At 39.6% G+C, this 23,001-nt stretch overlaps 3 protein-coding genes across 8 annotated transcripts in view; 2 read left to right on the top strand and 1 right to left on the bottom strand.

Annotated features, from left to right (window-relative positions):
• The window catches only part of invs (inversin), a gene marked incomplete at its 3' end in the record, with an annotated part of 19,934 nt that extends 14,388 nt beyond the window's left edge, over positions 1-5,546 (top strand). Inside the window, exons 15-19 of the mRNA XM_079240409.1 lie at positions 1,498-1,706; positions 1,880-2,459; positions 3,017-3,159; positions 5,275-5,361; positions 5,431-5,546. Of these exons, the coding sequence (XP_079096535.1) occupies positions 1,498-1,706; positions 1,880-2,459; positions 3,017-3,159; positions 5,275-5,361; positions 5,431-5,546 (1,135 nt within the window). The remainder of the gene's footprint in view (positions 1-1,497; positions 1,707-1,879; positions 2,460-3,016; positions 3,160-5,274; positions 5,362-5,430) is intronic.
• A 574-nt stretch (positions 5,547-6,120) lies between these two features.
• On the bottom strand, positions 6,121-16,118 carry tex10 (testis expressed 10). Of its 2 annotated transcripts, none has more exons than XM_079240924.1 (16): positions 15,962-16,118; positions 15,525-15,728; positions 15,254-15,441; positions 14,830-15,156; positions 14,530-14,742; positions 14,075-14,327; positions 13,858-13,970; positions 12,566-12,813; positions 11,047-11,182; positions 10,479-10,648; positions 9,412-9,589; positions 8,445-8,661; positions 7,265-7,345; positions 6,973-7,157; positions 6,660-6,870; positions 6,121-6,546 (listed from the first exon to the last, which is right to left on the bottom strand). In XM_079240924.1, the coding sequence occupies exons 2-16, from the start codon at positions 15,705-15,707 to the stop codon at positions 6,424-6,426; spliced, it is 2,826 nt and encodes a 941-aa protein (XP_079097050.1). In that variant the 5' UTR covers positions 15,708-15,728; positions 15,962-16,118; the 3' UTR covers positions 6,121-6,423. The 2 variants fall into 2 exon arrangements, with proteins under 2 accessions (XP_079097050.1, XP_079097051.1); XM_079240925.1 differs by having other exon boundaries at positions 11,047-11,179.
• A 470-nt stretch (positions 16,119-16,588) lies between these two features.
• LOC306755775 (uncharacterized protein) lies at positions 16,589-22,988 on the top strand. 5 transcript variants are annotated; one of them, XM_079240287.1, is made up of 12 exons: positions 16,589-16,662; positions 17,319-17,399; positions 18,443-18,470; positions 19,327-19,404; positions 19,502-19,641; positions 19,724-19,849; positions 20,307-20,352; positions 21,207-21,272; positions 21,399-21,805; positions 21,924-22,028; positions 22,158-22,260; positions 22,741-22,988. In XM_079240287.1, the coding sequence occupies exons 2-12, from the start codon at positions 17,328-17,330 to the stop codon at positions 22,779-22,781; spliced, it is 1,212 nt and encodes a 403-aa protein (XP_079096413.1). In that variant the 5' UTR covers positions 16,589-16,662; positions 17,319-17,327; the 3' UTR covers positions 22,782-22,988. The 5 variants fall into 5 exon arrangements, 4 of the variants coding, with proteins under 4 accessions (XP_079096413.1, XP_079096414.1, XP_079096416.1 ...); XM_079240288.1 differs by having other exon boundaries at positions 16,592-16,662; positions 17,315-17,399; XR_013771308.1 differs by lacking the exon at positions 22,741-22,988 and having other exon boundaries at positions 21,929-22,028.
• Positions 22,989-23,001: the final 13 nt, after the last annotated feature.

Raw genomic sequence — 23,001 nt, 5'->3', positions numbered from 1 at the left:
AAAAAATACTTTCTCTTTTCTTATTCCTCAAAAGGTGTTGAGGTTTTGAGGGGAGCAGAAAACTAGACAGCACCTGCAGTCATTTCTCCTGTAAACATGAGGGAAAAAAGTTTATTGTCACACGGTGTCTTGTCATTTTTACTTATTGACTTTATTTGTCTCTCATTGTTGGTCTTGTCTTGATGATCCATCGCTGTCTTCCCTTTGCCCATGTAGAAATAGTCACACTCTTTCAGTATCTATCTTTCTCTCTGTCATCTGTACACACACGTGTCTTGACTCTGTCACACCCCTCTGACTTGTTCTACATTTGTCATTTGCTCACTAGTCTCACCTTTACTTTCTTTGAAAAGGCTTTTAATGAGTTGTGATGTCAGCTTTTCTTGGTATTTGAAACAAACTGTTTTAAATATTTTAAGTGATTTTTTTTCTTGCAAAGTTACCAAAATACAGTAGTTCCTCTCATATGTCCTGTATTGCTTACTTTCTGCTTCTGATCACTGGTGACTACATATTGTTGTTTCTCTGTTCCATCAAACTACACACTGGATTGGGACGCTGCAGTGGTTTAGTCCTGGGAACTCAGTGCACATCTGGGAAAGAGACCCTAAAAACATTACTTCATTTAGAGGGAGGGTAAAAACATCTATATTTGAGCTGTTTCCACTTAATAAAGGTGTGAAAGAAACAAACAGTCACCTTCAACTAGAGTATTAGTTTAGCTGCTCACAACAAACTAGGAACTTTTTAAAGGGGATTCCAAAGCCTTGGTTTTAGCTCTATCAAACTTGTAGACTTTTCCTAAAACTCATGTCTATTCTACCCCACGGTAGCCAGGTCTATGCTACTCACTCTACCAATGAGCGTCCTCCGAAGGGTGCCATAACACCACTTCAGGGAGTGAAGGAGGACCTTGTTTATCCAGGAGGGACTCGCTGTTGAGTCACTGAAACTTTACATGTAAAGAAACTTGTTGAGGGAGATCTGGTCATGTTGCCTTTTGGATGCCTCCTTGAGAAGGTTTGAGACATGTCCCACCAGGAAGAGGTTTGTGGGCAGATCCAGAACTCACTGAAGAGATTATGTCACCCATGGCTGACTAAGGTATACTTCCACTTCCCCCAGAAGAGCTGGGGAGAAGAGCTCTTCGGTTTTCTGATCAGGTTTCTCTCAGAAGTCTGCAAACAGATAAGTGAGAATAAATAAGTGGAACTTGCTAACAAACAGTGAACAAATATTTTGATAAATAATAATGAGTCTCTATTAAAGATGGTTTTTTTGCAATTATCCTGCAGGAGGATAATAAACTTAAAAAAAAAAAAGTGAAAATCCCATATTTCCATCACACCCATGTCCATATTGATTACATCAACTAGGACTCTATAATTAAGTTGCCATCTGTTTCTGTGGAGTTTTTCTAATAAAAATAAATAAATAAACAAAGAAAACCAATAAAATCTGCTACCTGCCACAAATCTAACTTTTATCTGTATTTAGGAAGCGAGAAGAAGAACAGCGGAGACGAGAAGCTGTGCAGCAAGTTTCAGAGGCTACTACAGAGAATCGAAGGGTTTCACTGGGGAAAGCAGAGCAGGAAAGACCCTATTTAGTGAACATTATGGAGGACTTAACCATGAATGACTCAATGGAAATACAGAAATCATCCAAAATGGAGCGTGCAAAGCGCAAAGAGGATAGACACAGAGGTATACAAGTTTTTTAAAGTCATATTTTCTGAAGTTATGTTTTAGCAGAAGTTTTGTTTAACTTTGCTAACATGAATGACTGCGCAGTTCCATGTCTTGTTAATTTGCATGAGATGTAATATGTATTTTTCAAATTTAAATCAGTAAAATATTAAAAGAGCATTTATCTCCAGCCCCAAAGAGCAGGTTATCCAGAAGAAGTCATGCAACTGAGATTCCTGAAGTTTTAAGCTACGGCTGTCATGGGAGCAATGACACCTCATCTGATGCTACACAGACCACCAGGCTCAAAGAACTTCTTTCTCCTGCCAGCTGCAAAGAGTCACCTGGCTTAAAACCCAAACCTCCCACCGCGCCCAAAGTCAGAGAACGATCCCCCTCAAATATGTCCACTCCTTCCACACTTGTCTCCAGAACAGACCAAACTGAGGCCAGAAGTAAAGAATGCATATCTCTGAAAAAGAGACCCAGTTACATGAGTGTACAGACTCCTTCCGGCAGAACTGATGACCACCACTCTCTGCAAAAGCACAAAAACCACAGGAAGCAGACTTCAGAGAAGTCCACTGTCAGAGACCAAACATGTGCTGCCTCATTAAGAAGCAATTCATCTTTAGATCAAAAAAGGCCTTCAAGAAAAACTCAGTCTGGCACACATGCAGCCATGTTAACACGCACGCAGAGGGAACATGACAAAGAGCAGCACAGGAGGGAAAATGAAGCTGCGCTCACCATTCAACGAGCTTGGCACAGGTGAGTCTGTACCTGTGTTCTTATTATTGAACATTTGTACCTGTATGGAAGCTTTGTAGCTGAGGTTTCTTTTACTATGGCCGCCCCATGTGGTGCCCACATGTTGTCCCGTATCACCCCCTGTATTCATTGTGGATACCATCAACACTGAGGCAGTGGTGGGGGGAGCGTGGGAGAGAGGTGAGACAGGGAGGCCAGGTACAGAAGGGCTATAATCTAGAACTCTCATAGCAGTTTAACAAGAGGCTAAAAGTTCAGTGGGCTCCATTAATAGCTACCAGCAGCTTCTATTTGCTTTTTGCTCCCTCGTGCACTCACCGTGTTTCTCTTGGAGGCTGCCAGTCCACCACAGGAGGCCTTCTGTCTCTGTGCAGCTTAACAATTATATTGTGTGCATGCTGCTTATTAAGTATCTTGAATAAACTGTTTACTTTGTTTACGCATAGTGAATGTTAGTGTGAAGACTTGCCAGCTTTTAGGCCTTTGAACCCTGTCTGAGACTTTTTTTTTTTTTATTGAGTGGAGTTAATGCATTATGTGTGGATGTGTGTGTGCAGGTTCTGCGTATCCAGAGGCAGAGAGATGAAGGCTTGTAAAAAAGTGGAGTCAAACTACACCCATAACAGGAAGAAAATGGAAAACAGAGCTCAGCTTCCCAAACCAGCACAGAGTAAAAGCTTTGTGTTACAGAGCATCTATGGTAAGAGAACTGATTAGACATCAATATTTGTTTTCTATGTTCATTAGTTTTTTTTATTGATATGTTGAGCAAAGACCAAGCCTATTGGAATAATTAGCTGTGATCAGGTGAGTCTTGTTGACTTATTTCTCCTCACAGTAACTTTTTTTGTTAATGAGACCAAACATACCTTTTCAGGAGGAAATCCTCAAAGACTGTCAGGCCAGAGTTTTAAAAAAAAAAAAAAAAAAAAAAAAAAAGACTAAAACCACCACAGTCCAAACTGTCCATTGATACAGACCCATTCAGGTCATACTCTGTTGTGCATACCCACTGAGGTTGTACACAAATGATTGGTTTCAAATAACAGCTTAGCTATCTTCAGTATCAATGGTCCTTTACAAAAATTAGTTGAAACAATTGTGACAAGATTGCACTATAATTTTGAGTATGGGGCCTCAAACCAGTTAGGGTGACCCTGTTGACCCAAATCCACTGCTGAAAACATGCCAACAGATGGGTATGCGACCCTGTGACCTGATCTAATCATCACATTTTGTTTTACATCATGTAAAAGAAAATACACATGGACATCATGCCTTGGTGCGTGTGTATTGTTTACATGGAGCAGCACGACTCACAATGAGAGGGCAAGCCAGCAGTAGCAGTTTGATGCTTGTGTTCATCTGCGATGAAGTTGTCATAATCTGCACAATTGCTGAGTGTCAGATATTACTTTGAAACTAACCACTTGACAGTGCTTCATGACAACATAATTCCCAGATGGTAGGAGGGTCTTTCATTATAATTAAGGCTGCACAATACTGGATTTTTGGCCGATATCAGATATGCTGATATTTTTTCCAACTGACAGGTTAGGGCTTTTTCAGCAGAGATATGGTCGGGGCTGCTTTACATCTATCAAGTATTCTTTAATGTTGTGTGCACTGAGGTCACTTCTAGAAGTCAAGTCAGAAGCAAGGAAGGCCACAATATGCCACTTAACTTGCTGTTGTGCTATATTACATGTTGGCATCAACCTTAACTTTGGCTCTTGTAAATTTGTATAGAACCCACCTCTGAATGGACACAAAGTGACAATTTCTGAGGGACCAGAATCTTGGGGGCTTGGGTGATGCTTTAATTCCCCTCTGCAGACGGTATCATCCTGGTTTCCTGTGTGAAACTGCTGCTGTGGTTTCGTTCCACAGACAGTCCTGACCTTTATATCACCAGGTGATGATTGGAGGACAGGCAGAACTTTGCTGTGCCAAAATACATAGGCGCATGTGTCCTCTTCCACTCGCAGACAAACTGAAAGAGCTCTTACGCCAGCTCCACCTTCTGACGTGGTTTTCCCCTCCCCCTTCTCTTCTCTCTATCTGACAATCCTGGCACTGTGAAAAGTTCAAAGCTGTCAGGTGGAATGTCAGACTACTGCATAGGGCGAGCTGTTGAACCCCCCGGCCACACAAGCACTGCCTCAAACACATTCATGAGACTTAGTTTTCTCACTCCGTCTTTTACTAGTTCCATGTCAGAAAGACATCTGACACACTTGCTAAATGGTCATGAGATTATATATATATATATCAATCTGTGTTACCGCACATAGGTAGAGGTGTACTTTTTGGTTTCAGCTCAAGTAGGCTATTACACTTAAGCTAGAATCTTGACATGTAGGTGGCAAAGATAAAACAATTTATGAGAATGGAATAAATATAGACTTCAGCTATGAGCTTTGCTGTATTGTTTTACACCTCAAACTCAGAGTACCAAATCTGTCCAATTTATTTCAATGACCAATGGTTGCCAAGTTATTAAGATATCTATTTTTTACACCATCAGAAAAAAAGAGAGATCCAAAATAATATTTTTAGGCCCCAGCGAGGATTGAACTCGCGACCCCTGGTTTACAAGACCAGTGCTCTAACCACTGAGCTATAGGGCCCTTGACAGATAACACGTGTCCACATCAAAAAGTTATTCATAACAAAAGGGTGTGGTATGAGTCTTGATAAACCTGTTATACTGGCACACCATTACAGTGCAACATGCTATTGAATTCAGAAACTGTTCAGATTGTGTGACAGAAAATATCACTTCAGGTTCGTCCATTATTGTACTGTACTTTAGGTAACTCAATGGCGAGAAGAGGGCGTTCATTTCAGGACTCTCAGTCTCAGCTGCTCCTGGACATCCCTCAACGCACCCAGAGCCAGTGTAAGTTTGACACCAAAACACTTCAAGACTGAAATGCACTTTCCTAAAGGTAGCTTTGTCTTTTTCCAGTGAACGGTTTGGACTGCGTCCATCTGACAGACACCATGAATCAGGCCAAGCATTACTCATACCACCTGAGACCACACAGTGCAGGACAGGGGACAAGAGGCCGGGGAAAACATTGAAAACACACTCACATACACACTCTATATTCTTTGATGTTTTTCAGCTGCTTGGCAGTGTTATCCCTATAGAATTACTCTACACAATGTGACAAGCGTTCTAAAATTAAGCAATACGACATCACAACCATGACCTCATAGGGTGGGGTTAAGTCTACAGAAATTACTAGTGTAAAAGATAACCTTTCATTCATTGTAGTAAGAATGCATACACACTATCTCCCTCAGTCTCCATTGCTCTCGCACACACACCGAGATAACCTTTCGTCTCGTCGTGGAAAATGAAGCAGTCCATCAACAGCCGGTCATACAGATTGCCCACCTGCAGCTGCTGATACACACACTTTCCCTCACGCTGGGTATCAGTTTGGTTAAGTGCTTTCCCTCTGCAAAGAAACTTTTTGTAAATTAAATATTTGCACAATAATAATTAATATTTAGTTATTTCATAAATGTATACCTCGATGTTTGTTGCTTCATAGTATTTTAAAAACAATGTACAAACTTTTTAAAAATAATTAAATACAAAAGTGCGTTTGATTTTGCTTCATTTTTACTTTATTCTGTTTTTCCCTTTTTCTCTCACTCTTTTCTTTATTTGTATATGCAGATTCACTTTTTAGCCCAATACACACAATGGGTGTACAACAAAAGTCAGAAAAGAAGGCTTAGAAAAAAGTCTAAAAACAATGCAGAATAGAGGCTTAAAGAAAAAAAGTAAAGTTCCTTTAAAAGCTCACGAAGTACGGTCACCAATAACAAAAGATTTGGTTGCATTTAGGTGCTGCTACCAAGTTCTGTTTATTTTTGTGATCGTTACTGAAAGATGTTTAGTGGATGAAATAAAAAACACACACTGTTTGTTTATAGAGTGCTTTGCTTAGTAAATGTCTCGAAGGCCCAAACCTCTACGGTGTGCAGAAGAGCCATGAGCCACAGTGATGCTGTAACAGTAGAGCAAATCTGTCAGCCACCGCTCTCTGGTCGCACCCCTGGAATATCTCTGAAACACAAATGACCATAGTACAATCAGGTTAAAAGCTGCTACAAAGGTGGAATGTTCATCTCTTCACCCAAATCTAAGATAGTCTAAATGCGTGTGTGCTGAATGTTTACCGTGAGGTGCTGTATGATCTCTTGTATCAGTGTGGCATTAGCTAGCAGCTGGTTATGAAGTGGTGTGTGCTGCAGCAACATTGAGAGGATCTGTCCAAGCTGCGGTAACTCCTCCTCACTCATATCTCCAACATGCATTGATTGCAGAATAATCCGCAGTAGGCGAGGAACGCTGCTCAGCGCCATCACACAAGCACCCCAAATAGCCTCCCTGCAAACATAAACCAGGGGGTTGTAAACTTGGCTGTTGTAAGTCTTTATCCCCAAGTAGTAACAAACATCAAATTTTTAAGATGTATCAATCAAAGCACACCTTTTGTGGTTGGTTTCAGTAGGGGCCTCCTGCTGCAAGGTAACAACCAGTGCCAGCAGACTGAGGAGACACTGAGACAGGAAGCGTAGCACAGGTTCAACCGGTAGGATGGACAGATCCAGTAATCTGGACACAGCTCTCAGCAGTCCGGCTGCCATGCTGTCAGGAACTACCTCCAACTTGGTCTGAAAAACAGACGCATAATATTATCAAAAGAATAAAAATGCAGAAACAAATACCAGGGAATAAAACATCTAAACTAAACTTTCACTAGTTAATAAAAACAGCTCACCAGATACTTGCAGATGCCATTTTGCAGAATATCAAAGCACTGAGACTTTGACCCCAAAGTTTCCAGACAGTGGCAGACTTCCTGTAAATAAAAGAGGTGCATTTTAATTCTGATATGTCCGACCATGGGATACAGCTGGTACTTAAAAAAATATCTTGTAGTGTTTTAACATTGACAGAGAAAACAAAACTGAAATAGGAATATTTTAGAAAAATGAAAAGCAAATTTCAGATTAACTTATCTCTATGACATCTTTAACTTTATGTACAGTACTAGTCAGAAGTTTGGACAGACTTTGCTATAAAAATTTTTGAGAAAAAGTGTCCAAACTTTTGACTTGTAGCATATTTGTCTTCCTGCATAAAGAAATTAATTCTAACTTTCTTTGTGCTAAAACAAAAACAAGTAGTTCAGGCCTTGAAAGAAAAAAAACAAAACAAAAACCAAACGGCTGAGTTTTTAGAGTGAAAAATAAGACTCAGCTTTCCTCATTATCTTGAGATCCGAATCAAATTCCTCATTATCTTTTATCAAATTGAGGTGTGCAAAGCTGTGTGTCTGAACAGTGCATCTGTTGGCATTCTCTCTGTCATTAAAAACAATTCCGTCTTGTTAGTCCAACTAGATCTGACACAGCCCGTTCCTTAATGTTGCCACCCCCCATGCCACCGCGTGTCCCCTCCCTCCTCCTTCCCGCCACTTGCCAGTGATTGACTCCGACAGAGAGATGAGAGAAGCAGGATCTGAGGCCTTAATTGAAGGGCTGAATTAGTGATTATAAGGCCCCCACAAGCTCACATACACTTGCCCCAGGGCATAGTTACGTTACCGGTAATTTCTGTGCAGAAATGTCACTCTCCCATAATGCCATAGGCTCTCATTAGCATTTGTGCATATCCACTATGCCCGATAACCGCTCATCTCCAACCTGCGCAACGTAATAAAGGTTCCCCTCTCAGCAGGACTGTCATGATAAAGCTTCCACCCTCTGAGCTCTATATGATGGACAGACAGAGACCAGGGGGACTGAAGCATCGCCGTTGTAGCCAGAATATCAAAACAATGTCTTCTTTTCCGTTTCCTACATATCGCCGTCCTTCCTAAATTAATCAATTTGACTTCTGAGTGGCAGCAGTGCTTGTATGTGGCTTTTGAGGCAACTGCAAAGATATATGTGCACCTCTACAACATCCCAGTGGTGAGTGAACTGCTCCAGTGAAGTGGGGTAGAGGCAGAGGGGTGACAGTGGGGTGGAAGGCAGAGCGTTCTCATCGTCCTGCAGGGTGGTGAGATTTTCAGATGAGAAGCCTGTGAGGGTGGAGAAGAGGAAGCTGATGTAGTCCACGTCCTGCAGAGCCGCTTCCTGGCTCCCAACTGACCAGCCACTCAGAGAGGACCTTGGGAACAATCCGCAAACATGTTACACAATAAACAGAATCTGCAGTGGAAAGTGGAAAATAAAATGTTGGCATAGCTTTCAGGTTATGCAACATATAAAAATGACCAAATTTAGTATTCCTAACTGCATCTCTTAAGAATATTTGTGATGCAGTGTTTTGTAAGAATATAATATTAGGAAAAAATGCACACAAGCACAGTTATGAAAATGATTCCTTGTCCTGAGGGGGGGGGGGGGGGGGGGGTTAATCTGTAGCAGTAAGAAATGAGTGTGTGTGTTTTGTGCAGACTGGGGGGCACATGCAGACAGTCTTCGCAACATTCCATGACGATGCTGCATTCCAACCTCCCAAAGAACTCTTTGTATCAAATCCATTACGCACACATCCCATCCCATCCCAGATGAACTCTGTACTCCCCCACCTTAAAATTTGTATAACACTACACCACTGACACAGGAAAAGGTAAGTTGAGGACACAAATGCTTTGATATTCAGCATACTGATAAACAGAGTTCACATCAGCATCCATCAACAAACAGGTAAGAAGTCAGATAAAACACCAGCAAGTCACTCCTCTGTGAAAGTGCAAGACTGCCATCTAACGTTGATGGGCAAAAGTGCTCTCTTTGTGCCCCAAAACTCATAGCAGATAAGTTTTCACTCCCAAAAAAAAAGAGGCGTCCAATTTCGGTGAAACAACTTTTTATACATTAAACACTCTCACACAATGATGGGTCTTAAGCTCACCTAAAATGTATGATACGGATTAGAGATGCAGCGAGGCTGGCAGAGATACGTCCGGCACTGCAGCAGCCACTCAGATTAGCCAGAAGAGGCTGGGACATCTTGGGGAAAAAGTAGAGCAGTTGCAGCATTTGCTGCTGCGACTCTTCTGGTAACAGCACAACAACTCCTTCCTGTGGATCTTCACACACACACACAAACAAAGACACATCATGATGACACAGGGTCAGTGATACATTGCTGCCTTAAGGCAATAACTTGCATAAATTTAGGGTGCTACTTGAATAACCAAACTATGTTTGAACCAAGACAAAAAAAGACAGACTGAAAGACATAACTACCAGCAAGGGTGCAGATAATATGAGCGTGCGTGTGTGTGTGTGTGTGTGTGTGTGTGTGTGTGTGTGTGTGTGTGTGTGTGTGTGGTGTTCTGTTGGTCTCTGACGCACATGCTGATGTCAGAAGCCTTCAGACAAAAGAAGTCTTGTGATGGTGAATTTCTGGCTGTGCGGCAGTTTCTATCAGAGTTTCCTCCTCCCGGCCCTCTCTGTCAAACATCAGTTTCACTATCTGACCATCCTCTGAGCTGCACTTTCTAACTTCTAACACTGGTTGTAGCTTAGTTTTACAAGTTGCCTTGGGTGTGGAATGTGGAGTTATGCTGCCTCCTAGGGTACAAAAGTTTCTGTAGCTATAATAATCCATATCAACATTTACTTTATGTACACATGCATCAGTTTAGTTTAAGATGTAAAGAACATCTAAAATGCAGATCTTACCCTAGATTTTGGGTAATAAAATTTCTACAGAATGCAAACAAAAAAAAACTTCTGCAACAGTCTAAACTTTATGATATCGCCCTCTGACTGTCAGGGTGATGAAATTAAGAATTTTCCAGCCGAAAGACAACAGTTTACTTTGACATGACCAGAAACAACGAGGTTTCAATGCATGTCAAGGCAATAGAAGCTTTCTGCTTTCTAAGAATTGGTGACAATTGAATTACCGAGTGTAGTCGGGTTATAAATCTGTAAGTAAATCTAATTAAAAGAAAAAAAAGGCATGCTCACCGTAGAGCCTGCATGCATGTGTCTGCAGACTATTGAGAAGGTCTTTGTTGCCTCGAGAAGCTGCAGCTTGGATAGAAGTTATAAGTTGTGCAGAAAGTGTGGGATTACGGTGGCCCAGCTGGGACAGCTGCACAGGAAGAGATGCTAACCAACGACAAAGCACCTTGCTCCTTTGGAGGCGGGGGGGGAGATGCACAAGAAAGAAAAAAAAAAAAAATCAGACGTGAACAGAAAGTAAACAAATATAGGAAGCATATTTTTACACAACTGTTTAATTATTTTTGTTTTAGGTCAAGCAATCGTGATCAAGAAGGACCAACAAGGAAGCTTGAGACGTTACTTCCTGAGTACACTATAATGTTGACTTTGTTGTGTGGATTATCATAGCAATGAATGAAAACTAATTTGTCATATGTACAGAGAAAAATATTCCCCTCAACCCCTCCTGTGCCCGATTAGATTAACAAATCTATCCCAGCTTTGAGAGGAGGGAAAAACACACCACTTAAAGACAAAAGTAAATTTTAGTTAATTGATCTAATGTGCTCAATGAAATCCCTGAGGTTACCTTGAAATGTGAACATGTCCTTGCTCCTGCAGGTAGAGTTTACTGTAGAAAGAAAGCAGCAGAGATCGTGTCTGCAGCGGGAGGTTCCTCTGTTTATAGTATATATACACGGCTGCCAAAAGGTCCTCTGTCACTGCTGCAGAAAAACAAACATGTATTTCAAATTCAAATCAATTAAATCAAATTTAATATTTACATGTTTGTATATAATCTCTCTTGTTCCATGTCAGCTATACATTTGTGGCTCAAGAATGGCAATTTGAGGGGCAAGAACAACTATTCATGACTTATCCTACGCCCTGGGTCATATGTCTGTCTGTCTGTGGAGGACAGCAGCCTTCCTAATTTCATTACTAAAAGGAAACAGCACAGTTATATTACTTTAAACAGAATTATGATGAAGCACATCACATTCTTGGTGTATGTCAGTTTCTCCAGATAAAAGACAACAGTTTTGTTGCCTAGAAGTGCTTAAACATCCAGATTACAATTAATTTTTCTTCATCACAATAGCTCCCTGTACAGGGGTATAAATGAGATTTTAATTAATGATATCTTATCCAGAAATCTCAACGTTATCTCAATTTGTTATTCTGTTTCTCATACTAGTTAGACATAAGTGCATCAAACTATGATTCATCTGAAAGTGCAGACAGAAATTGCCATTAATCGTAACTTACGCTGCATGTGATCTTTTTGTGTTACTGACCAAATTATTTCAATTATCTGGTCAAAATGTTGCCCTATACAGAGCAGGTAATGCTACGTTTCACAAGATCTCCCAGATTAGTCATTTATTCTCAGCAACAAACAAACGTTATGTCACATTAAGCTGTACCGCGACAAGTGTCAGATTGACAACAGTTCAGCAAACTTTACTGTGTTTTTGTTGTTGGCATAAATATTCAGTGCTTCTTCAGCCACGACAGTATGTCATTGTTCCTCTGCTCCCTCTATGTCCAGTGTTTTGGCCTAATGCTAACATACTCTCATCAGCAGACACACTGTGTCAAAAGTGACCCCCTTGGTGTCAGACAGCAGCAATCTTCATGAAGATCTGTGTTTTGTGTATATTCACTCATTTAGCTTATACTCCTGCATTGTACAATTGTACAGCTACACATCACACAACTAATTCCTTGATTAATTGGAGGCAGGAAGAATGGACCTCTTGATAAAAGGGGTTTAAATGATTCCTAAATTTGCAAAGCCAACACTGACAGGAGGGATTTGTTGAGGTTATGAAATTATATTTTGAAAAAATAATTATGTTGCCAGTTTATTAAGGATAGATGGCCCAGATCTACCAGTTCTTCCTTTTGAATGGGAATCTGTGGAGCAATACAGATGACAAAAAAAAACAAACAAAAAAAAAAAACAACAAAAAGCAATATTTACAGCTTGTGTTTCTGCTTTATAAGTTTAGTCCACGCTGAACTTTGCTATTTTTCTTGAAGTCATGCCTCTGTGTAGTAGGACTAATGTTAATGTTAAAAATTAAGTTAGGACTAATGCTTACTTCTGCTGTTCTGCGTGAGCACCATTTTCCACACAGTCCCCAGCAGCATGTGCAGCTGCCTGTAGCTCAATTTCACTCCGCTCCCAAAAGTGTCTCGAACAAAGGTCCGTATTGGTATCAGCCAGTCTCCATCCACCTCTCGACTGAGGCTTTGCCTCTGGCTTAGGGAGACCATGACTTGGCAAAGTGTGATATTCAAGGCAAGAGGCTCCACAGTAACAATGGGTACAGCAGCATTCTGTTTACTTCTGAAAAGAAGACAATAAGATAATACAGCTTGTTTAGCTTACATATGTGGAAAGTACAGTCCTGGAACAACTAAAGATAATTTCAGACTCATCACCACTTGCTTTTAGCTACTGTGAAGTCATTTATACTGGTTACTGCACAGCTAAAACAGAAAGCAACATCTGCACCCAAGAGCAAGTGCTATTTTTAAACTCCTTTTGGAAATGAGCATCTGCTCGTTTTTTTCCTGAGAAATAGTCCGACCCGAGTTATTTTAGTGGCATTGAGTGGATATATGTGGGCATTTGTAGTTCAATAGAGTGCAATCAAGTTGCACCTACATAATCAGATCATGTTATAAAGCTCTTCCTACAATACTAAATTTCTCCATCTTACTCTTTAGATGTTCAAAAATATTATCAATGCCTACTAATAACAACATTGGAGTGATGTCAGCTAGCTTTTCCCTTAGTTTGTAATCTTTAAGAAAGCATAATTTGCAGAAATGGTGGTGGTCAAGCTGAGATACAGAAAATTAAAAAGAAAGATCATAAAACATTTGGAAAGGCAAATCAGTGTACAATTGATTGCAAAACACCTTAAGGAGGATTTGACTGGAGTGGAGGCGCATTGTTCAAACACATCCACACAAATGTGACGATCATGCATCACTATTACAAAATTCTGTAGTAAACGTTTGCAAATAACATCAAAACACCCGGATGCACTTTGAAATAAAGTCCTGTGAAAAAATGAAGTTAGAATTCATGGAACATCATAACGAGAGATTATGAAAATTGGAAAGGGATGGTGCACTAATAAGTAGTTCAAGGAAGGAAAAAATTAAGATTCAAGAAAACCACAGACATGAAGACATCTGAAGAAATGAAAATCTGTTCAATTTAATAACATTTACTCAATCATGTTATATCTCCCTTTTAAATAATGCAATGTCTTCGGTAACATTTGTGTATTTGGTGGTGTCATTAATTGGAACCACCTAATTGTTAGCAGAAGTGATATAAACAACCCAGGAGATTCATTGCCAGCACTGACATCCTTACCTTTTAAGATCAACCTTCTTTTTATGTTTGGGTATATCCCGGGTACCATAAGGAAAGTTTTTCATGAAGTGCTGCTTAAAGTCTTCCAGATATTCTTGGCGGAACCACGCATCCTGAACAGAGACAATCCTGCCTATTATTTCTCTGAAAATACTGTTTCCTTACATTTAAAAACGATAACAGCCAAACACCGTTATTAGAATACAATCAATCTCACCAGGGCATCCTGGTTGTCTCGCTGTGGGGCAAGTTTTTTTAGCAGCTGTAGAATGGTCAAAACTTGGAACATTACTGACATGGCATCTGGAGAGAGCAGATGAGCACCTTCTGTGCTATTCCAGGTGCAGTCATTGGCACTGGCTTCAACCCATACTTCCAACAGCAGAGGCACAAGTGTAGCTGCAAATCTTTGTACAGTCTCTGTTGAGTCCAGACCCTCATTTACCATAGTTTCTGGGTCCATCTCAGGTCTATTCAATAAAGAAATAAAAATATGAACAAGTTAAATACATATAAATATATGTATTTATATATTATGTATTTATTATATTATACATAGAAATATATGGTTAAATATAATTGATTTAAGTGGTGTTTTTATGTAAAGTGTTTTATGTAAATAGGTGTTTTACTTCCTATTTCCTTATGTCTTTAAAGTCTGCTGTATCATACCTGAGTCTAAAAGTGGATCGAGGAGTTGGTTTGGCTCCAGAATGTTCATAGACTTTAACTCCAACCTTGTTGTAAATGAGCTCTTCCCAGTTGAGATGCAGAGGTGTAATACGACTCTCTCCTCTTGAGCCAAATACTCCATCAGGTCGGACAGACATATCACTTTCTTTCATGGGTCTCTCTTCAACAACTGCCTGCAGAAACCGCCCGAGCCTGAAAGACAGCGGAAATAAAATTGAATAGGATCTCAGAATTAAAATGTTTGGGTTTTTATATCCTGTGATCAGGTTACCTCCATACCTGAGTAGAACAGAGAGTCGCCACTGCTGGCTCGTCACAGTCCTGTCAGGGTTAACTGACAGTGTCCAGGTTCGCCCTTTGAGATCATGCCCTTTATTGGCTCCTCCAATATTCTGTCTATGAGAGATCAGTTCTAGGAAGTTGGTGAGGAGTACTGCTGGACGTGCAGCTAGCAGTGATGGGTAGTGATCCAGGAACACATCTAGGACATTCATGGCATCTTCCTGGATGCCTGCCTCAATGTGGGTCATGGCACAAGACAAGTGGGCACTAAGGAGGGGGAAAAATGGAGCTACTCGTTCTGCAGGCACAGACTGTGCAATGAACCTGCAAGCAATTTTAGAAAATGTGTTAATTCAGATCGAAACACAGAAATCACTGTTTTAATAGAAGTACATTTTGGTGTCCATGTTGTTTCTCATACCTGAGAACACGTACAGCTGCCACTCTAACATTGCCATCTTTATCTGTAAGAACAGCTGCCACTTCAGAGAGCAAGCGTGAAAGATGTTGCTCTAACACAGAGGGACAAGTGGACAGCAACTCTTTCAAACCCAACAAGGCACTGTGTTTCACATTGGCATTGTAATGATGGAGCTGAGACAGTAAGTCCTGAGGAGGGAGAACATGGTGCAAACAGAATGTAGCATTCACACAATAAACTTTATGGATGATTTCCAGTTTGTTGTACTTACATTGATACCCAGCTGTCTGTGGGTTGTGGGGCCACTTGTGTCTCTCTTTAATTGTTCAGAGAGATAGATTCCTCTTGTGCGAAAGTTAGTGTTAGTGACATTGTCGGCTTTAGGTTTTTTCTTTCCCACTTTTAGCTTGACCTTCTGGAAATCATCCTGCCTCTTTTTCTTTTTGGCTTTCATCTTTGAAAACAAAGCTGCTCTCTGTGTTGCCAGACATGGAGATAAGGCAAGTGAATAAATACACTTGATTATTTAAAAAAAAAAAAAAAAAAAAAAAAAAGACTATGGTTGTAGGTCAGAGGGCTACGTTTAACGAGCTGTACAAATTCCTTCAAATTTGCTTTGAACTAGTCTTTTTAAATATCAAGAAGTACATCATTCGCTAACATAGCTAGCATGTTGCACCAAGCATGGCAGCAAGCAATATTTCTTACCGCACCAAAAAGGCTTGACTCCAATCGTGAGAAGTTTAAACAGTGTTAAATATTCACTCGGTGTCTTGATGTGAAATACCCACCCAACTAATGACTATCAATTCAGATTTTAAAATGTATAGTTTTATCAATTCAATCCCGTCGTGGATGTGCATGGGGTCCTTTGACTATTGAATGTTTGCAAAACTCGCCCATTGATTGTGTTGCGCTCAGCTGGTGCGGGGCTTCAATTAAAAAGCAAGCAACTCGGTTTGAATCACAATATAAACTGTTTTTCGATCAATAACACAAATCAAATTTATGGACTTAAAATATTGTAAAACTGACGAAAAATTATGTTTCATGAAAATTACATATGAATGTTCAATTAACTTATTACGGAGAAGGTACCTACAACGGCAAGCCCCGGTATGAAATCTAACGCATTACATAGCTGTCCGAACAAGTGCCTTGTACATTTAATTTACTATTTTCTATTACGATTAATTATTAAACTTACCTGCTTTTAATAATGAAATCAAACAATAAGTGTCGTTTTGAATGTGAAATAATCGTAGGTATAATATAATTATATTTTAAAACGGCGACATTTTTGCGCTACTATTTTCTAGCACGGGAAGCTTTTGGCTAGTTTCTGATTAGCATCTACGATTGTCGACCTTCTGCGCAGAAGAATCCGCTGTTACTCGTGCAATTGTAAGGTATGGACAATATCTTTATATTTGTGCTTGAGCAAATCGAAAAAAAATTAATATGTATCTCTTAAATATGTGGGGATATTATTCACAATGCATGTAAGTAAGTGGGGAAATGTTATGAAGTAATGCCTGGCTTGGCCTGCTCCTGTTTGTGCCGTTGTTCCTGCAGACATAAGCTGTAGCCTTTTACAAACCTAATTACACTAATCCCGAAAATATCACTAGCAACCTTCGTTTTACAGTGGTGTACAGTAGTGTACAGTGGTGATGTAGAGTGGAAGTGTATAGTACTCATTTACCATATCAAAATAAACATGAATCACTGCCCCATCAATAAAAGCGCGTTTTTTCCTCCTGTAATTTAAGATCACGTTGTCCAACAGTTTTTCGTGTAACTTTTCAACAAGTCTGTTGCCCATCAATTTATACCTATTGAGTTTAGGTATATTGTAGTTGGAAACATGTAAGACCTTTTAGACACCAAGCCGATATGGCTAGTTTGTGTCTCTGGTCTATGATCAAACAAAACTATGCCAATACAACACAAATTCTCCTTGTGTTTAGGTACTCATGATTAGTGCTCCCTTTCTTTTTTTTTTTTTAAAATAAGTTTATTTGGCTCATGAATTGCTTTTGTCATTCTTCCTTATGAAAGCAAGACTGAAGATATGGAGGCTCAGACCTTTGAAAACCAGCCTCCACCGAGAAATGGCCCCCCATATCCAAGGAAAAAACCAAAGGTAATCATCCTCCTGTGGATGTGTTGTCGCAATATTTCAAAATGTAAAATAATAAATTTTGCCATGTAGTATAATGCAGGATTTTCAGAGTAAAAAACATGCAAATTTCTTTTGATATAATTTTTCTTTTCAGTGGCCTATGAGGTGCTTGATGAACCAGAGGCAGCAGTCAATCACCAGTTTCTGCCTCAGGACACAATTTAGTTGTTTTCTCTTTCCCTTAAAAGTGGTCACATCACTGTTGAGATGCACCACTGGATGAAGAAATCAACCACATATTACATTGTGGTTCAGCTCTGATTATTTATTATTTGTTTATTGATTATGTTTGTTTATTTGGCTGAACCTATATTTTAAAGAGGCCTAATATTCTTACAATGGATTCCTGCAGGAATTTCTTTAAAATGTTTTAAAATCAATTTAAACATTTTGTTTCACCAAAATGTAGTGAATCGACATTACTCTTAACATTAAAATTTGAATAAAAAGTTATACTCTCAGCATTTTCAGAATGAAAAGTGACTGAGAGGACTGCCTAAGAGAATATGTTGTTCTCACTCAGAAGCAAATAAAAATACAACCAACAATATTGTTGGATCGTTATCTTAGAACTTTAATACAAGTTTATCTTTTCAGATTTTCACACACTATCCATCCCTGTGCAAGGGGGGACATGTGAAGTTGTTTCACTTTTTTATATGCCAAAATGATTCAGAAATGCATCAGTTTGGCCACAGTGAAAGAAGAGTTCTCACTTCGTGTCACACCTGTTCTTTCCCTATTAAACTAGTAAGAGTAAGATGTTCTCATTTAATGAGGATTAAGTTGCATTGCTTGATGACACAATTTAAAGCCCATGCATACTCATTCCTGTGACTGGCATTGCTTGATGCAGGGGTCATAGAGAATGAACAATTAAGGGCTGTGGCATTTGTGGTTTAGAGGACTTCGACAAGGAATTCGGTCCTCTGCTAAGTGTCATCTTGTCACTAATTTCTATATGTGTCTCTCTCCTTCTTGTGGGTTTATCCCCCTGCTGACAGAGAAAGCCGCAGTATTCTGCTGATATAGGTAAGTCCTTTTACACATGGTGCCACTTCCAGTGCTACAAGTTGAAGCTTGAGATTTCTCTGCTTCATGTTGACAGTGGTGACATGTTCACCACTTGGTGATCCCTCAGAGATCAAGGTGCTGATGTGGTGTCATCCAGTGTTTTTTTTTGTTTTTTTTTTTTGGTCTTCAGAGATCAGTTTCCAGGAACACTTTTCAGTCTTTTGGCTGTTTTCTATATAGAAAATTTCATTACTGCTCAAAGCATTTTTCTTAGATGTTGCAGCACTGAAGGCAACATCTTCAAGTTGTAATACACTTTCCTGTGTCGCATTTAAAACACTGCTGTATGCAGTATTCGGTTTTTCATCAGCTGCCTGTGTTACACTGGCTGGAATTATATTGTTCTTTTTTTTTCTTAATAACAAAAAGACTTCACCTGCATAAAAAAACCTTTTTGAAATGATGCATGGAATGCTTCATTAGTGCAACACAGCCGTGATTTTTTGTTCTGTGGCTGGGCACAGCGAGAAGCAGATCATCATAGGGGACTGTGTTCAGCAGCCCAGCTCAAAACTTAATGGGGCTTAGCTGAGAACTGCTGTTCTCATTCTTCCCCCAGGTTTCAAAGCATGAGTTTGAATGTTTTGAGCGTCATATAAAAAAAAGAAAAAAATAAATCCACTTTTGATCAAATACTTAAGTTGTGTGAGAACACAACCCCACGTCCAGCAATGTCTTCTTTGCTTTATTACTTGTACTGTGATTGTAATTACAGGTTCTTTCTCAAAAACGTATGTCACTGCATCCCCAGTTTGGTAGACTTCAACTAAATTAGTCTGTTAGTATTTATGTTGGATCAATGTTGTTTTTTCAGTGTTCACAAAAGGGAGTTCCATACATACCATGCCCTCTCTCAGCAAAATGTTGAAGGACATCACAGAGTGTATTATTGGTAAGTGCATGGACTAGTTTCCTCAGTTATATTTACTTTAACTCTTTGTCTTTAGATAAACAGAAATGAATAATCAGCAACAAATGCATGTCTGCAGGCCTTCAGTATGTGTGGGAGTACCGCAGCCCGAGTAAATCCGTACCACCGCACTACCAGTGCAAACTCTGTTCCCTGTCACGCTTGCAGCATGATATGATTGATCACGTGAAAGGCTGGAAACATGGCTTCAGGTACATGGTGAGTATGGCTGGTTTCCAGGTCTACTGCCATGGCTCAATGTTGCAGATGATCCTCATGCTTTTATATTCATTCCACACAGAAAAAGGCCCACCCTGACAAAGTCTCCTGTGAGGAGGAAGATGCCATCAAAGACCCCGCTGTCAGACGGACTGTTAAAGCTGCTGTGGCTGAGGTGGAGCAAACAGAGGGGAGAGGACAAATTAAGGTGAATGATAGATATGTATTATCAAAGCAAGACCAGATAGCTTTTCTTTTTCTTAAAAAAAGTAGTCTTTACAGGCCAGACTTTTATTTTTAATTATTTGGAAACACAAGTTCAGGTTAAACACGAAACACAAGTTCAGATTAAACACTGTTGAAAGACTTGTACCGGTATCAGAAAGGGCTCAGGTCAGATGACGGATGATTATACAAATGCTTGATTATTGCTACCTGCCTGATATAAAGACTGAGAGCAGTTTTGTAAGAGAGCATAAGTTCTGGATAAGCTCACTTCTATAGGAGTCAGAGGGCATTTCAGGGCTCTGTCGCATTTCTCCACAACAGTGAAAAAATATAAGTTGGCCCAGCCCTGGATACCCTCCTCATGACACACAAAACGATAGTTTGTTTTTTTTTTATTGTGCACAATATTGTAAATTTTCTCTTCTTTTAAATTTTAGGTGATCCTGAAGGAGCCCTTTGACGTGCCTGCTTTCAAAGGACTTCGTAAGTTCCTTTATTATGCTTAACACTGTGGTGAAGTAGTTGTCTGCAGAAACCATCAACAAGTGATTGTTAAAATAAATACGTTGAATGTGTTTTTGTGTTTTAGCAGCAGATGTTTCACATACAGTCTAAAATAATTTACATTTTCCAGTATTTATTGTGGACATACTCTAAATTTAAAGTTATTTGTCACGAATGAACGATACGGCTCATAAATACATGATTGTAATTAGGCATGACTTTTCTCACCTTCCAAAATAAATGCCTGCATTCAAGAAAGGACTCTTCTGGGGAATGTAGGGAAGAAGCGACCATTTTTTTGTGTCTTCAATGTTTTTATCTACCCAGTGAGGAGTGCAAGATAACAGTATAAAAAATTTAGCGCAATCTGTGCAAACACAGAGCCACTACATTCAGATATGGGAAATACTAGTGTGTGTCATCACTCTTTTGCAGGGTTAAAAAATTGACTGCTGGAAACTGGTAATGAGAAAAATTCCACAACAGTTCTGTAAACTTGGTGTCTTTATCTTCTGTGTATGCAGACCACTGGTGACATTTAAATGATGTGAACAGCCATGCCAAACAAAAAAAATTGGAACATCAGTTGAGCATAAAACCTGTTTTGTGAACGCTGCCAATTTCCATAAAATAGTAAAAGGTTCCACTGGGTGGCATCTGATGCTTCATAAATGCATACATAATTCATGTCTTCTGCCTCACTGGTTCCTATACTTTTTAATTATTTTAAATTAATAGTGTTGCTACTCCAAATTAAATTTTGCATAAATAATTAAGTTTCCAATAAGTTTATTTTCTGATTTGTCTTAATCTTGTTCTGTTAATGCGTGCAGGTTCTGCAGCTCCTAGATTTGGACCTCCACCAGGTCCAGGGATGGGACTAATGGGGCCTCCCTTAGGTGAGCCTTTACGTTTCAAGTACTCATCCTCAACAAGTATATGAATGTCTTTTGTGTGTGTGTGGTTTTTTTTTTTTTTTGGAATTGCAATAATCATTGTTCTGTGTACTAATGTTTATTTCACAGGTCCTAGATTCCCTGACTCAAGGTTTACAGGAGAGTTTCCCCCTTATGGTGGTCCAGTCGACTATCCAGCTGGAGAATTTGAAGATACTGGCTTTGGAGGCTACATGCCAGGAGAAGATTATCATGATCCTCATATGGATCAGGGGCCTTTCTCGAATGATATGGGTTATCATCAGCATGGGGGCGGTAATGGTTTTGGTCAAGGTAGTGGAAGTGATAACTATGGCGGAAGTGGACCGATAAATGATGACACAAGCAAGATGTATTCTGATGACTACCAAGGCAACCAAAGGGATAGTTTTATGGACAACCCATCAAACCAACCAGGGTTAATGGGAGCAGCTCCAGACAGCAACAGTAGCACAAGTGGCAGCAGCAGTCTTCCCAATACATTGCTCACATATTTGGTAGGTATCTTGCAGTTAAATCATGTAACAAAAAATAATCGTCTAACGTCCACTTGTATTTGGTGGCCTACATTTTTATATGAAGACATTACCATAACTTGGTAAAATGTGTTTTCAGGATAGTTTTCGGATAGAAAACGAGGGTGATGCACAGCTAGTGCTGAAAGTGACACAGAAACTAACAGATGTGCTGATGGAATATAGACTGAGGAGTGTGTCAAAGGTATGGATCTAACTGTAAACTCATTTCTACCAGTAAGCTGGTCTTCAGATTTGATTATTATACATCCTGTTAAAGATAAATCTTAAATGTTTATAATTTATTAAGTCTTTTTTTACATCTTTTTTTAAGGTCCCAACAAGTTTTAAGAGCTTACCAATGAGCTCCACAAGCTTCTCCTCTTCAACCTCCAGGTTCTCAAGTGGTGGTGACCAATACTCAAGTAGTCTTCCAGGTACAGAAACACCAAGTCTTTTAAGAGTTCAAATACAATTTTGTTTATTTATGTATAGTTTTCTTAAAGACTCACCATAGAACGTTTGCATATCTAAAACATATAAAGTGGTGCTTTTTGAGGTCACTCACTTTAGAGTCAACCAGAAATCTGGTGCAGACCCCCCCCCCCCAGTATCTGCTTTCTGGTGTGTGACGTGAAGTATAAAGCAAAACTGGCTGCTCCATTACGCTGCCTGACCACTACAGAAATGTGCATAATGTCACTGTGCCAACAGACAAGTCAGGAACACAGTTTTAAGCCCAACAAGTTATATAATGCGTCAATAAAAGGTGTGTATAAAAAAAAGGTAGCGGTAGTAAAGGCTAAGATAAAATGTATATTTACTTGTCATTTAACTGAAGGACGTGCTGCCATTGCCTGAGGAACACAAGGCAAGCAGACTGCAGCAATCTTATAAAAATTTTTGTTATTTTGCAGGTCCTTCCAGGTATTCTGGACCACGCAGGTATCACAAATGATTATATGGCGGCATCTCTGTCTTTTCATCTGTCCTTAATTGCACATCCAAAGCGTCATGGATTTTTTTTTTCTTTCTTTCTGCCAAGTACTTTTCCATTATTGTTCCTTTTTTGTTTTAAGAGTTCTCTACAGTATGGGAATATTTTCTGTAAAGTGATCTTGGTATATTTTGAGTTGTAATTGTACCTGAGTGAATGCTTCCCCTACCCCAGATTTAAT

This window comes from Telmatherina bonti (assembly GCF_933228915.1).
Source record: "Telmatherina bonti genome assembly, chromosome: 5".
NCBI classification, from domain to species: Eukaryota; Metazoa; Chordata; class Actinopteri; order Atheriniformes; family Telmatherinidae; genus Telmatherina; species Telmatherina bonti.
This window is presented reverse-complemented; position numbering and strand designations above follow the sequence as displayed.